The sequence below is a fragment of the Procambarus clarkii genome, chromosome 32 (assembly GCF_040958095.1).
Source record: "Procambarus clarkii isolate CNS0578487 chromosome 32, FALCON_Pclarkii_2.0, whole genome shotgun sequence".
Lineage (NCBI taxonomy): Eukaryota > Metazoa > Arthropoda > Malacostraca > Decapoda > Cambaridae > Procambarus > Procambarus clarkii.
The window spans coordinates 9906469-9923456 of NC_091181.1; the positions used below are offsets into that span (position 1 = coordinate 9906469).

A 16988-nucleotide genomic window follows, 5' to 3' on the forward strand; every position below is an offset into this window, starting at 1 on the left:
CGTTGAACTTTACTGTGGCAAACTTCCAAAAAACTTACTGGATAACAAAGTTTAACTGAGACCAGTAGAATTAATATTTTCAAGCACTTCCTCTAAGAATTCTGGGCTAACAATTCGTAGAGCTCTTAGATACAAAGAAGGAACAATTATTTGTTTCTCATTATATTTTTGCCTAGAGAAATTATGAACATATGACAAATTATATATAGGATTTTTGTCTGCACTACACTTACGTGAAAAATATTTACTATGAATAAGGATATCCAAAAGTATATAAATTAAAGTTTCTATAATAATTTTTAGAGAGGTAATTGATCATTATGTTTTGTTAAAAAATTATCTGAATTTATAATTGAAGGCCAAATACACAAAATATAATCAACATACCTAAACCATTGAGTGATTCTAGAAGGTAATTTTTGAATTGAATATTTATAATATTTTATTTAAACTTTAATTTCTTATTAATTATCAAGATACAATTGTTGATTGTTTTTCTTGTTTAGGGCTTCTATGCCCTTGACTAGTGCATCTTGGTTTATTTGGAAAAGGATTTATCCAATTAAACCATATTTGTTCCAAGTTATACTTGTTCGAATTGGAAAGCATTACACTTTTTATGAATTTACTGAACGTTTCGAATAACGTGAATAACAGTCCCGCAGGGTGAGTGCAGAACTCCTAAATTTATCCATTGAAATACTGATTTATTCATGTTCCGTTCCTCGACAAAATTATATTTTAATTTGTTGGTAGGCTGAGGTCCAGCATCTAAAATGCCAAGGTGTTTGCTATTATCAAGATTAAGGCTTGTTGATCGTGCCCAGGTCTAGCGGCCATAGCCACATGTCAACTGGTGAGACGCTGGCTCACGTCATTAATGTGTCTTAGCTCTAACATCACCTACAGCTAAGACCTTTAATTCAATGTTAACATAAATCAAATTATATTTATTTCTTAAAGTCGATTACATAATTAAATAATTTATAAACTAATTTATTTAAAATACCCTAATTAATATAATCGAAACGCCAAAGTTTTGTGGGTATATGGTATATTTGTGTGGAGTATAAACGTACAGTCGACTGTTTTAAAATTAAAATGTATACAGTCCGCTTGAAATTTTAGTGAAATATAATTTCTTAATCAGTTAACAAATAACATTTATATAATTATATTTCCTTCCACAAGTAAATTCCCACAATGGCTGAGTCAGTTGGGGCAGGTGTCTGGAAATCTGAACGTGGGTTCAAGTCACTCCATTGCCTGACAAAATATAAATATATATATATTTAGGGGTACCACCTCTGGTGCAACTGTATGGACCCATAGTCTCGAAGAAGAAAACATTGAGTATTCAGAGAAGGCCTTGTGGATTCTCATTGAACACCTCAATATTTTTTTCTACCACCCCTATTCTCTTTTTTTTCCTTTTATTAATTTTATTACTTTGTGTTACAGTTTACAAAAAAGCACACACACATATAACAATAACTGTTCGAAGTCCTCATCCAGCATTTCGGATGTGAATGCATGCCCAAGATACAGCAAGCACTTCCTCTCTGGATCGCGACACTGAGGCACTGGAACAGGGTACTGGTCGCTCTTGAGTCCAGAGATTGCTTAATGAGTTCCTCACCCAGCTGCTTTAGGAACTGAGGTGCACATTTACCACAAGCGCCTTAGGTCTCTGAGCCTATCAGCATGAACCTGTAACAACGTTCTAGGTTTCTGCACTTAATAGTTTTCTGGGTCTCTCTGAAGGTGGCTGCCCCACCCCCCTCAGCTGTTCTGTAAGGTAAATAAGTATCAGCCAATGTAGACGCACATGTGTATTCCCACACGACCTGTCTACTATCCCTCTATGGCTGCAGGGTGACTCCATCTGGGCGTTCGTGGCTGTTGTCCCGTCTGTACAACTGAAGTTCCCCTTGTGCTGGACACCCAGCTGTAGCCAAACTTCTCCTGATGATGTCATTAACTGCTTCATGTCTGTCAATCTTTCCCTGTGACTTACAAGAGATGAGACCATCGCTGCCGTATTGGTCTGCTCACGCATAGCCGCAGATAAACCGTGTTTGGTGGAGATGGGGCGGCAAGGCACAGGGCAACACCAATACTTAGGTCCCGATGATCGAGATGAGTGCCCAAAGGTGGAATTAGGGACAGTCAACAGGAAGTCCCAAGCATGGGGAGCTTGCACAGCTAGGAGGCACACTTTGTCCTCACCAGAAGCTGTCTCCAGCAATGTTGCGACAATGTTCTACAATATGGGGCTATCCCATTTGGCCTGTTTGCAGTCATTTGGAAAAGTTGGTCAAGGTTGAGAGTTGGTAAGATTGGTAAGGTTGTCCCACTGGTCGGTTCCGTCCACGAATTTGGGATCATGAATCTCAATGGAGTCTTTGGTATTCTAGTAAAATTTCATTCACTAATTTACCTGTAGCACTGGTCGAGGATAAGAATACTAGCAATGCTAACTGTGTCGCCTTGCATATACCTATACCCCCGTTGCTTTGTCCTATTGGGCATATTACTGGAAGAGGTTTAACACTTTATTGTTTATGGATTTTAGGAATGCATCATATTCTGCTAATTTTGGACTGTCGAAGGAGGGAGCGCACCTTAGAAAATAGATAAGCCTGGGCAAAGCCAGGCACCGTGTGAGTAGATACGAAACATCGTGGGGATCCTGTTCTTCCCTCCAGCCTCCTCAGGTCGTTCTGCTTTTCTTCGATATGCAACAATGATCACAAAAACACTGATCCAAGTATGCGGAAAAACCACATGGGAAAAAAAAATATATATTTTACTGCACCTAGCCTTCACAAGGTGCTATTTGAATATCCTGGGAAGGTGCAAGAGAGGCGGGAATTGCCTAGGGTAGACCATCTCAACAAAACCACATCAAACAGGTGGGTTTGCTGTGTGGAATCATTGTAACTGAAGTGAGTCCCATACCGACACCATCGTGGAGCTCCTACAGTGATGGTGCTCTAGATTTCACACTAGAGATGCTATACCGATGATGATACTTTTCAAAACGCTTGTGCTCTCTAAAGTGGAGTACTGCTGCACAATGACAGCCCCTTTCAAAGCTGGAGAAATTGCTGACCTGGAGAGCGTGCAGAGATCCTTTACTGCTAGAATCCACTCAGTAAAACATCTAAACTATTGGGACCGACTAAAGAGCCTAAAACTGTACTCCCTTGAGTGCAGGCAGGAGAGGTACATAATAATTTACACGTGGAAAATATTAGAGGAGTTGGTCCCAAACCTGCACACAGAAATAACATCATATGAGACCAGAAGACATGGCTGGATGTGCAGAATACCCCCGTTGAAAAGCAGAGGTACAACAGGTACTCTGAGAGAGAACTATCAACATCAGAGGCCCGAGACTGTTCAACACGCTTCCGCTACACATAAGGGGCATAACTGGCCGACCCCTCACAGTGTTCAAAAGAGAACTGGATAAGCACCTCCAAAGGATACCTGATCAACCAGGCTGTGACTCATACGTCAGGCTGCGAGCAGCCGCGTCCAACAGCCTGGTTGATCAGTCCGGCAACCAGGAGGCCTGGTCGACGACCGGGCCGCGGGGACGCTAAGCCCCGGAAGCACCTCAAGGTAACCTCAAGGTATGGTGGGGGGGAGGGGGTGTTGTTGTTGTTGTTGTGCAGTTAGGCGAGGGGGAGGGGGGGGATCACCCGTGTGCCAACGAGTGTTTATATAAATATGTTTGAAGAAAGACAAAAAATGGAACCTTGACTCTTGGAAAATCATCAATCGTGTTTTGAGTTCATCGAGCTCAGTGTGTCAGATTCCAAGTGTATGATTCATTCGCCATTGTGCAATGATATACAAAAACAAATATACCAGTGTTTAGGTGTCACCATGACCTCCCCTCGAGCCGAGCGGTGCCCGGTCACCTCTCCTCCCCGCCAGTCTCACCCCATCACTGTACCTCCTGCCTCTCCACCCCGCCAACACTAACCCGGGGTCTTACAGCCACCCATTCACAGCCCACACAGTGCTTGTTGGAGAGATGTGTTACCCTCCAGGCACCTAGGAATGGCACAGGTCACATCAGGACTTCTGGTTCCTTACAAAAAGGAGGAAGATACAAATGTACTCATATGAGTCGTGAATGCGACGGACAGCAACCCCTCCCTCCCCCCAGCAACCATCCGTGTCCGCCTTCCCAAAGCCCGCCCAGGGCCCGCTTATGTCTCAGCTCGCCCGACGGACGGGGGAACACTGCTACAAGTAACGAAGAACTCCTCAGCTAAGACCACAGTCCTGGGAACAATGCACCCGGAGGAACGTGTTGGGTTTGTGGCGAAGTTTTCTGCCTTAGGCGCGATGGACCCCTACGCAGACAACGGTTGTGAGAGTTCATGGACGGTACCTGTAGAGAGAGAAGGCCCACAGGTCCCCCAGGCAGCCCCACACATCCCAGCAAACATCCTGTCATCAGATGACGTGGGGGCCAATCAAAGCATCCACCACCAGAACTCTTCCCCACATTCCAAAAGCAGCGTACCCATTTCTCATTTCCATTTCATGATCTCATGAATGAATGAACGGTCATGAAATGAAGACAAACAAATGAAGAAGGGCACACAGTAGGGGCAAATAGGATACCTACCATTGAAAACACAATCCCACATAGAAACACCGCAACTGCCGACTCACTGAGAGAGAAGAACCCTCCTAGACTACCATGAGAACCCACTGCTTGGGACACAAATGTCCCAAACATGGGACCTCTATTCCTTCAAGCGTCAGAGGTACACAAAACCATCATCTCATTTCCGCCAGGCTCAGCAGGGGGATACACTGGGGTAAGACCACACACCTCAAGAAAATGGCAAAGCCAGTTCTCGGCGAAGTTGCCGAGACACTACTTTCAGAGGTCACGAAGTTTAACAACAACTGCTTCTCTGGGATGATCCCAGATACAATTAAACCCTTCTTCTTCGGAGCATCCCTCTGTGCCCATAAGAAGTATGATGGAGTCAGACCCATTGCCGTGGGTAACACACTTCAACGCCTCGTTGCAAGGGCAACTGTCAGAATCATCAGCACGGTAGCTGCAATGATGCTTCGACCCCATCAACTAGATTTTAGTGTCCCCTATGGTTGTGAAGCAGCAGCTCATGCAGCACGAGCCTATATTAGTCGCCTCCCAGAAAATAATGCATTAATTAAATAAGACTAAAAAAAGCTTTCAACCAGGTAAAATGGGATGTGGTACTGGAAGCAGTTCGAACAAGCTATCCTTCTCTACTCAACTTCGTTTCAGCAGAATATAGTAAGGAATTGACACTTATGCTTGGGGAACATGAAGTTGTTTCTGCAGAAGGTGTCCAGCAGGGAAACCCACATGCCTCTTTCCTTTTCTGCATGGCTGCTAAAGAGGTCACAAGCAGGTTGACCAGCGAACTCAGCATCTGGTTCCAGGACGATGGAAGCCTGACTAGGACATAGGAGTCCCTTCTAGGGGATTTACAGGTAGTGAAATCTAAGGGAGAGGAGCTAGGACTCACCCTCAATCCATCAAAGTCCGAAATCATTTCATCCAGCCAACTAATCATATATGCAATAAAAACTGTTTAGACAGGGACCCCAGTGATTGCTCCCACCAACAATGTGCTGCTAGGGGCACCTCTGGGCTTGAGCGCCATTGAGGTAATCCTCGAAGAAAAGCTGAACGACCTGAGGAGGATGGAGGAAAGAATAGGATCTTTGGATGCCCACGATGCTTTGTACCTCCTCAAAAAGTACCTGGCTTTGCCCAGGCTTACCTATTTCCTAAGGTGTGATCCCTCTTTCGACAGTCCAAAATTAACAGAATATGGCACTCATAAAATCAATAACCATGAAAGTGTTAAACTTCTTTCTGAAAGATGACCAATGGGACCAAGCAACGCCCCAAGTCAGACTCGGGGGTATAGGTATTCGCACGGCAACACATTTATCATTGCAGGTATTCTTATACTCGGCCAGTGCTACCTGTGAATTAGTGAATGAGATACTACCAGAATACCTAGGAGATTCCATTGGAATTTATGATTTAAAATTCACAGACGGAGCCGGCCAGTGGGACAATCTTCCCAACTCTCTTACTAGACCAATTTTTCCAAACGACGGCAAACAGGCGAAATGGGATATCCTCATAGTGGAGAACATTGTCACAGCATTGCTGGAGTACTTCTGGGAAATACAAGGCACGCCTCCCAGCTATACAAGCTCCCCATGCTGGGGACTTCCTGGTGGCTATATCCCATTTCCGCCTCGGTCAGCCGCCTAGACCATCGGGCCCTAATTACTGGTGTTGCCTTGAGCCTTGCCCTCCCTATCGCCCCTGAACACCGGTGTATCTGCGGCTATGCGTCGGCAGACCAATACGGTAGTAATGGTCTCATCTGTCGTATGCCACAAGGAAAGATTGCCAGACATGAAGCCGTCAATGACCTCATCAAGCAAAGTTTAACTACAGCTGGATGTTCAGCAAAAAGGGAACCTCAGTTGAGCAGACCTGACAACAGTAACAAACGCCCAGATGGAGTTACCCTGCATCCATGGAGGAATGGTAAATAGGTCATGTAGGACTACACATGTGCGTCGACATTGGCTGATACCTATCTACCTCACATTACAGCTAGGGTGGAGGGGCCGCCACTTTCAGGGAGATTCAGAAAACTAATAAATACAGGGTCTTTGAATGTTGTTACAGGTTTCGAGCCAATAAGCTCTAAAACCCTGGGCGCCTAGGGTACATGTGTACTTAAGTTCCTAAAGAAGGTGGGTTAGGAACTCATTGGGCAAACTAGAGACTCAAGAGCGGCCAGTTTCTGTTCCAGTGCCTAAATGTTGCGACCAAGAGAGGAAATTATTGTTGTATCTTGTGTAGATACACCACCTTTGAAGAGCTGGATGAGGTCTTCGAACAATGATTGCTATATGTGTGTGTGTGTGTGTGTGCTTCTGTAAATTGTAACACAATGTAACAAAATCCATAACAAAAAAGTATAGGGGTGGTAGGAGAAGAAATTATTAAGATGTCTAGTGAGAATCCACAAGGTCTTCCCTGCAAGGGGCCTGACAGCTGAGTGAACAGCACTCGGGATTTGTAGTCTTGAATTTCCAGGTTCGATCCTTGGTGGAGGCGAAAACACAAGGGCAGAGTTTCTTTCACCCTGATGTTCCTGCTCAAGTAGCAGTAAATAGGTACCTGGGAATTAGACAGCTGCTACGGGCTGCTTCCTTGGGGGTGTGTAACAAAAAGGAGGCCTGGTCAAGGATCGAGTTGCCAGGACGCTAAACCTCAAAATCATTTCAGGATAACTTCAAGATATAGTAAGATTTTAATATATAATAATCATAATTTATATGTGAGAACATGACTATTTTTAATAAACATTATTAAAATAGATAAATGCATCTTGGGGGATGGCCGCTGCTTTAACGAGCCTGACCTGTTGACAGATTGCTGTTTGAAACAAAATTCTGTCAATACTACAAACAAAAATAACTGCCATAAGAACATAAACTCCTAAACTAATGTATGCCTAAATATGAATAACATACTAATATATAATAATATTAAATTATATTTGAGAAAATTCGTATTTTGAATAAACAGCAGTTTAAAATTGATGACCACATCTGTGGTCAGCCACTGGATGGCATTAACATGGCTTCAGAACAGGTTGTGTGTGAAGAGTTTTCATTCATAAATTTCGGTTTGACAAATACATTAAGGAGGGAGGGAATTATCAAGGGAAACCTCCAAGCTATTACGACTATACAGCACTGGGAAGAGGTCAGGATTAGCATTTGGGATGGAACAAGGAGGGGGGGGGGTTAAGAATTGGTGGCCAACCACTTGGATGGTCGGGGATTGAACTCCGACCTGCGTGAAGCGAGACCATCGCTCTACCGTCCTGCCCAACTGGTTGAGCAAGTATATCCAGGATTCTTTGGCGATTATTTATGAGGTCGGGGTGTGCGAGTACGAATGATCACCTACTTGACCTGAGACATTGGTGGAAGGATCAAGAGGCGGCTGCCCGACAAGTGAGCCCCAGCCGAACATGATAGCATTCTGGAACTTGACCTCACGCCCTCCCACCAGCCAGTGCCATACTTTCTGCAGCAACCATAATATAACGCTCCACACCACCACGCTCACCAGCAGCGCCAGCCACAGCTCTCCTGATGTAGGGGGGCATGAAGAAATGCTGCCTTCACATCCGACGTCCACGAAACTTCAGTGCTAATAAGTTTATGACGGAAAAGACCATAATTCTCACGCCAAAACACTTTGTGAATATCGGTGAAGATACTAGGAAAGTTAATATTTAAAAGCATACACGTATGTTCAACAACATTAATGGGAGGACCTTCGACAAGCCGCCGGCTTTCCGTCTTCGTCGAGGCCACTAGGGTTACTGCCCTCAGGTAAATCAGGTAAATATAATCAGGTACATAACGTTTTCATCCGAGAAAACATTAACATACACATACACAGATACACTCACATGTATTGGTCAACTACATTCTCATATGTAGCCCTCAACAACGGCAAAGAGCGAACACACTTATACGGGAATCCTGGTTGAGCTTTGACGAAGAGAGGACGTTTGAACTGCTCAGCCTGGGGAAGGCAGGAGGACAAGACATATTCTCGAAGCTGCCGTGAGGTGTTCTTCTTTAATGACCCGGAGTCACAAGACGCCTGGTGTACCTGTCCCTGGGGTCACAGGGAAACTGACATAATATAAGTTTTCTGGTTGGTTCTTTACACGGGGAAATGGTGTCCAACACCGGGTTTGCCGAGAGGTGCCACAAGTTAGCGAGTCTTAGTAGTCTCTGTGTACCCTTGGGGTCGTGGTGAACATGTGGCTTGTGCTCTGCAGAAGGACAATGGAGCCTTTTGCATTTTTGCCTATTGGGCACGAGTTTAAGAGAACCCATCGCATTTCTGCCGTGACTTTGTTTAACTACCCAGAGCTTTCTGTGTGGGGTGGAGGGCGTTGCTTGCCTTCCTGAGGGACTCCTGGAGCTCCTCTGCAGCAAAGCTCGTTAGGTTCTGTCGACCGGCAAAGTGCATATAGTATGAAGGTTATGCATCTTGCCCTGCAAAGGTGCGCTCACCAGTGTGTTAGTCCACGTGAACGTGAGCTGCCACCGTAGCACCTAAATAAAAAAAACAATTACACAACTGTCAAATGTCAGCTGACACCGACAGCCTCATCCACCGGCTTACACCAGAACCACCATCCAGTAAGAAGTCTTGGTATAGTTATGATAAAGTGAGTGCCGATCAAGCGAGCTCTCAATTGTATTGTAAGTATTGCAAACTCTATGGACATACCATAAATAGATGTAGGAAGGCCCAATACAAAGGCAATGAAACTCCTAAACCCAAACCGACTCCTCCTAAGTCCGGTAAGCCTGTGATGAATGTTGGTGTTCCTGTTAATGATCTTTCTCTCTTCAGCAAACACCTGTATCCTGGAACTGTCTCTACCAATGGTACAGATTCGGAGGGACGTTTCAAATTGAAGATCTTGAGGGACACAGCGGCTCTTCAGTCAATAATATTGAAATCAGCTGTGCCTAACATCACCTACACCGGGAAAACCGTCCTTATCACTGACCTCACTGCTACCACTCCGTATCCACTCGCCAGAGTCCACCTGGATTGTCCTTTTGTGACCGGTGAAGTCCAAGTCGCCATCAGGGAAAAACCTTTTCCCATGTCTGGAGTGCAACTTCTCCTGGGCAACGACTTGGCAGAAGATTTGCAACCGTCCAACCTGATCATCATGGACAAACCCCAGGTGTGTAACTCTGTAGTGGACAATCCCATTTTTAAGTATGTTCCAGCAGAGGTCCAAGAAAGTGAGGAAGTTTCTCCTCCGGTTTTGGTGACCACCCGTGCACAAGCTGCACGACCGCAACCAGCTGACTCTACTGCTACCGCTGTCCCTCAAGACCCTCAGAATCTATCACCGAATCTTACTAGTTTGGAGTTCCGTAAGTTACAGAGGGAAGATCTATCATTAACACCATTATTCTTCCAGGCTGAGACTCAACCTGACAGTATCCCTGGGTTCTTCCTAGAGAATCAGTTGCTCTACCGCAGGTATAGACCCAGCAAGCTGAAGGAGGATGACGATTGGGCAAATGTCGAACAACTAGTGGTTCCCACCAGCCATTGGAGGACTAACAAACATCTACACTCTTACACTTTCCCGTCACAATATATATATATATATATATATATATATATATATATATATATATATATATATATATATATATATATATATATATATATATATATATATATATATATATATATATATATATATATATATATATAACTGAAAACTCACACCCCAGAAGTGACTCGAACCCATACTCCCACAACTGGTATGTACAGGGACGCCTTAATCCGCTTGACCATCACGACCGGACAAAAGGAAGTGATAGCCGAGGCTATATGAACCACTTCCCCGCCGGCACTCGGATGGTAATCTTGGGCATAGCATTTTATCAAATCACCTCATTCTTTGGGGCACACGTGAGGAACACAAATGCAAACAAGCCTGAATGGTCCCCAGGACTATATACAACTGAAAACTCACACCCCAGAAGTGACTCGAACCCATACTCCCACAACTGGTATGTACAGGGACGCCTTAATCCGCTTGACCATCACGACCGGACAAAAGGAAGTGATAGCCGAGGCTATATGAACCACTTCCCCGCCGGCACTCGGATGGTAATCTTGGGCATAGCATTTTATCAAATCACCTCATTCTTTGGGGCACACGTGAGGAACACAAATGCAAACAAGCCTGAATGGTCCCCAGGACTATATACAACTGAAAACTCACACCCCAGAAGTGACTCGAACCCATACTCCCACAACTGGTATGTACAGGGACGCCTTAATCCGCTTGACCATCACGACCGGACAAAAGGAAGTGATAGCCGAGGCTATATGAACCACTTCCCCGCCGGCACTCGGATGGTAATCTTGGGCATAGCATTTTATCAAATCACCTCATTCTTTGGGGCACACGTGAGGAACACAAATGCAAACAAGCCTGAATGGTCCCCAGGACTATATACAACTGAAAACTCACACCCCAGAAGTGACTCGAACCCATACTCCCACAACTGGTATGTACAGGGACGCCTTAATCCGCTTGACCATCACGACCGGACAAAAGGAAGTGATAGCCGAGGCTATATGAACCACTTCCCCGCCGGCACTCGGATGGTAATCTTGGGCATAGCATTTTATCAAATCACCTCATTCTTTGGGGCACACGTGAGGAACACAAATGCCGGCGGGGAAGTGGTTCATATAGCCTCGGCTATCACTTCCTTTTGTCCGGTCGTGATGGTCAAGCGGATTAAGGCGTCCCTGTACATACCAGTTGTGGGAGTATGGGTTCGAGTCACTTCTGGGGTGTGAGTTTTCAGTTGTATATAGTCCTGGGGACCATTCAGGCTTGTTTGCATTTGTGTTCCTCACGTGTGCCCCAAAGAATGAGGTGATTTGATAAAATGCTATGCCCAAGATTACCATCCGAGTGCCGGCGGGGAAGTGGTTCATATAGCCTCGGCTATCACTTCCTTTTGTCCGGTCGTGATGGTCAAGCGGATTAAGGCGTCCCTGTACATACCAGTTGTGGGAGTATGGGTTCGAGTCACTTCTGGGGTGTGAGTTTTCAGTTGTATATAGTCCTGGGGACCATTCAGGCTTGTTTGCATATATATATATATATATATATATATATATATATAAATATATATATATATATATATATATATATATATATATATATATATATATATATATATATATATATATATATATATATATATATATATATATATATGAAATCTAACAGAGAAAGTAAGCTAATTATTAATCATGTATGCTGACAGTGCTAAACTAATGAGGCGAATCACAACTGACGAGGACTGCAGTACATTAGAAAATAAACTAGGCAGTCTGTAGATATGGCCACTTGATTTTAATTTTGACAAATTCAAGATTAAGATGGTAGCAGTTGGAGCAAGAAGACCAGTTCAAACTTCTGAAAAAGAGAAAGACTTCGATATATCTCGAGATTTAACACCAGAGGTACACACGAGAAGAATATCGTACCGTATGCAATACCGGCCCAAGTCTGGTTATCCTTCACGAACCTTGACACAGATCCTTCTGAGTGCTGCATACGTGTTTTGTGAGACCTTTTATTGAGTATACTGTCCCAGCATGGAACCCATATCTAACGAGGCAAAAACTAAAAAGATCCAAAATATGCAACAAGGCATATTCCCTTAATATTGACAAAATTGAGGGAACAAGACCTAACTATACTGGAGGAAAGAAGGAATTGGGCAAACATGAAAACGATGAACAAGATAATAAAGGGTGGGAAAGAGTCGTAAATAAGTACTCCTCTGTCTCTCTCTCTCTCTCTCTCTCTCACATCCTCCCTCTCTCACACACATCCTCTCTCTCACACACACAAATCCTCTCTCTCACACACACACATCCTCTCTCTCTCACACACACACATCCTCTCTCTCTCACACACACACATCCTCTCTCTCTCTCTCTCACACATATCCTCTCTCTCACACACAAACATCCTCTCTCTCACAAACACATTCTCTCTCTCTCTCTCTCTCTCTCTCTCTCTCTCTCTCTCTCTCTCTCTCTCTCTCTCTCTCTCTCTCTCTCTCTCTCTCTCTCTCTCTCTCTCTTTCTCTCTCTCTCTCTCTCTCTCTCTCTCTCTCTCTCTCTCTCTCTCTCTCTCTCTCTCTCTCTCTCTCTCTCTCTCTCTCTCTCTCTCTCTCTCTCTCTCTCTCACACAAACATCCTCTCTCTCACACACAGCATCAACATGGGTTCAGGGATGGCAGGTCCTGCCTCACAGGGTTACTTGAATTCTACGACTAGGCAACAAAAATAAGGCAAGAAAGAGAAGGGTGGGCAAACTGCATATTTTTGGATTGTCAGAAAGCCTTTGATACAGTGCCACACAAGAGGCTAGTGCGAAAGTTGGAGATGCAGGCTGGAGTGAAAGGGAAGGTACTCCGGTGGATAGAGGAGTACCTAAGCAACAGGAGACAACGAGTCTGTGTGAGGGGTGAGGTCTCAGATTGGCGAGACGTTACAAGTGGAGTCCCGCAGGGGTCAGTCCATGGATCTATACTGTTTCTGGTATATGTAAATGATCTCCCAGAGGGTATAGATTCGTTACTCTCAATGTTCGCCGACGATGCAAAAATTATGAGGAGGATTGAAACAGAGGATGATAGTAGGAGGCTACAAGATGACCTAGATAGACTGAATGAATGGTCCAACAAATGGCTGTTGAAGTTCAACCCGAGTAAATGCAAAGTAATGAAACTAGGCAGTGGAAACAGGAGGCCAGACACAGGATACAGAATAGGAGATGAAGTAATTAATGAAACAGACAGAGAGAAAAATCTAGGAGTTGATATCACACCAAACCTGTCTCCTGAAGCCTACATAAAGAGAATAACGTCTGCGGCATATGCGAGGCTGGCTAACATCAGAACGGGGTTCAGGAACCTGTGTAAGGAATCATTCAGAATCTTGTACACCACATATGTAAGACCAATCCTGGAGTATGCTGCCCCAGCATGGAGCCCGTACCTTGTCAAGCACAAGACGAAGCTGGAAAAAGTCCAAAGGTATGCTACTAGACTAGTCCCAGAACTAAGAGCCATGAGTTATGTGGAAAGGCTGCGGGAAATGCACCTTACGACACTGGAAGACAGAAGAGTAAGGGGGGACATGATCACAACCTAAAAAATTCTCTGGGGAATCGACCGGGTAAACAAGGATGAACTATTCAACACTGGAGGGACGCGAACAAGGTGACACAGGTGGAAACTTAGTACCCAAATGAGCCACAGAGACATTAGAAAGAAATTTTTCAGTGTCAGAGTAGTTAGTAAATGGAATGCACTAGGAAGTAATGTGGTGGAGGCTGACTCCATACACAGATTTAAATGTAGATATGATAGAGCCCAGTTGGCTCAGGAATCTGTACACCAGTTGATTGACGGTTGAGAGGCGGGACCAAAGAGCCAAAGCTCAACCCCCGCAAGCACAATTAGGTGAGTTCAATTAGGTGAGTACACACATCCTCTCTCTCTCTCACACACATATCCTCTCTCTCTCTCACACACAAGCATCCTCTCTCTCACAAACACATCCTCTCTCTCTCACACAAACATCCTCTCTCTCACACACACATCCTCTCTCTCTCTCTCTCACACACATCCTATCTCTCACACACACATCTTCTCTCTCTCACACACACATCCTCTCTCTCTCTCACACAAACATCCTCTCTCTCTCTCACACACAAACATCCTCTCTCTCACACACACATCCTCTCTCTCTCTCACACACACACATCCTCTCTCTCTCTCACACACACACATCCTCTCTCTCACACACACATCCTCTCTCTCTCACACACAAACATCCTCTCTCTCACACACACATCCTCTATCTCTCACACAAACATTCTCTCTCTCTCTCTCTCTCTCTCTCTCTCTCTCTCTCTCTCTCTCTCTCTCTCTCTCTCTCCCTCTCTCTCTCTCTCTCTCTCTCTCTCTCTCTCTCTCTCTCTCTCTCTCTCTCTCTCTCTCTCTCTCTCTCTCTCACACACAAACATCCTCTCTCTCACACACACATCCTCTCTCTCTCTCTCACACACACATCATCTCTCTCTCTCACACACACATCCTCTCTCTCACACACATATACCATGACTTGTATACCATGCAAGGTGATGGAGAAGATCGTGAGAAAAAACCTGGTAGCACATCTGGAGAGAAGGGACTTCTGACAAATCGACAACATGGGTTCAGGGAGGGTAAATCTTGCCTGACTGGCTTATTAGAATTCTATGACCAGGTGACACATATTAAGCAAGAAAGAGAGGGCTGGGCGGACTGCATTTTCTTGGATTGTCGGAAAGCCTTTGACACAGTACCGCATAGAAGGCTGGTACATAAGCTGGAGAGACAGGCAGGTGTAGCTGGTAAGGTGCTCCAGTGGATAAGGGAGTACATAAGCAATAGGAAGCAGAGAGTTACGGTGAGGGGTGAGACCTCTGATTGGCGTGAAGTCACCAGTGGAGTCCCACAGGGCTCTGTACTCGGTCCTATCTTGTTTCTGATATATGTAAATGATCTCCCGGAGGGTATAGATTCATTTCTCTCAATGTTTGCGGATGATGCCAAAATTATGAGAAGGATTAAGACAGAAGAGGACTGTTTGAGGCTTCAAGAAGACCTAGACAAACTGAAGGAATGGTCGAACAAGTGGTTGTTAGAGTTCAACCCAACCAGATGTAATGTAATGGAGATAGGTGTAGGGAGCAGGAGGCCAAATACAAGGTATCATCTGGGAGAGGAAATCCTTCAGGAGTCAGAGAAAGAAAAAGACTTGGGAGTTGATATCACACCAGACCTGTCTCCTGCAGCACATATCAAGAGGATAACATCAGCGGCATATGCCAGGCTGGCCAACATACGAACGGCATTCAGAAATTTGTGTAAAGAATCATTCAGAACTTTATACCACATATGTCAGGCCAATTCTGGAGTATGCAGCCCCAGCATGGTGTCCATATCTAGTCAAGGATAAGACTAAACTGGAAAAGGTTCAAAGATTTGCCACCAGACTAGTACCCGAGCTGAGAGGTATGAGCTACGAGGAGAGACTGCGGGAATTGAACCTCACTTCGCTGGAAGACCGACGAGTTAGGGGGGACATGATCACTACATTCAAGATTCTCAAGGAAATTGATAGGGTAGATAAAGACAGGCTATTTAACACAAGGGGCACACGCACAAGGGGACACAGGTGGAAACTGAGCGCCCAAATCAGTCACAGAGATATCAGAAAGAACTTTTTTAGTGTCAGAGTGGTTGACAAATGGAATGCATTAGGAAGTGATGTGGTGGAGGCTGACTCCATACACAGTTTCAAGTGTAGATATGATAGAGCCCAATAGGCTCAGGAATCTGTACACCTGTTGATTGACGGTTGAGAGGCGGGACCAAAGAGCCAGAGCTCAACCCCCGCAAACACAACTAGTTGAGTACAACTAGGTGAGTACACACATCCTCTCTCTCTCTCACACACACAAATCGTCTCTTTCTCTCACACAAACATCCTCACTCTCTCTCTCACACACACACATCCTCTCTCTCTCTTACACACACACACATCCTCTCTCTCACACACACACACACATCCTCTCTCTCTCACACACACACACATCCTCTCACTCTCACACACACACGCATCCTCTCTCTCTCACACACACATAATCTCTCTCTCTCTCACACACACATTCTCTCTCTCTTACACACACACACACATCCTCTCTCTCTCACACACACACGCATCCTCTCTCTCTCTCACACACACATAATCTCTCTCTCTCACACACACATTCTCTTTCTCTTACACACACACACATAATCTCTCTCTCTCTCTCACACACACATCCTCTCTCTCTTACACACACACACATCCTCTCTCTCACACACACACATCCTCTCTCTCACACACACATCCTCTATCTCTCACACAAACATCCTCTCTCTCTCACACACACACACATCTTCTCTCTCACACACACATATCCTCTCTATCTCTCACACACACATCCTCTCTCTCTCACAAAAACATCCTTTCTTTCTCTCACACAAACATCCTCTCTCTCTCACACAAACATCCTCTCTCTCATAAAAATATCCTCTCTCTCTCACACAAACATCCTCTCTCTCTCTCACACACACATCCTCTCTCTCTCTCACACACATCCTCTCTCTCTCTTACACACATCCTCTTTCTCTATCACACATCCATCCCCTCTCTCTCTCACACA

General features: G+C 44.8%; 1 protein-coding gene across 1 annotated transcript in view; it reads right to left on the minus strand.

The window, feature by feature from the left end:
* The window catches only part of LOC123759259 (glutamate receptor ionotropic, delta-1-like), a 63265-nt gene that overhangs the window by 33982 nt on the left and 12295 nt on the right, over positions 1–16988 (minus strand). The window contains exon 2 of the mRNA XM_069334776.1: positions 8039–8223. Within this exon, the coding sequence (XP_069190877.1) occupies positions 8039–8223 (185 nt within the window). The remainder of the gene's footprint in view (positions 1–8038; positions 8224–16988) is intronic.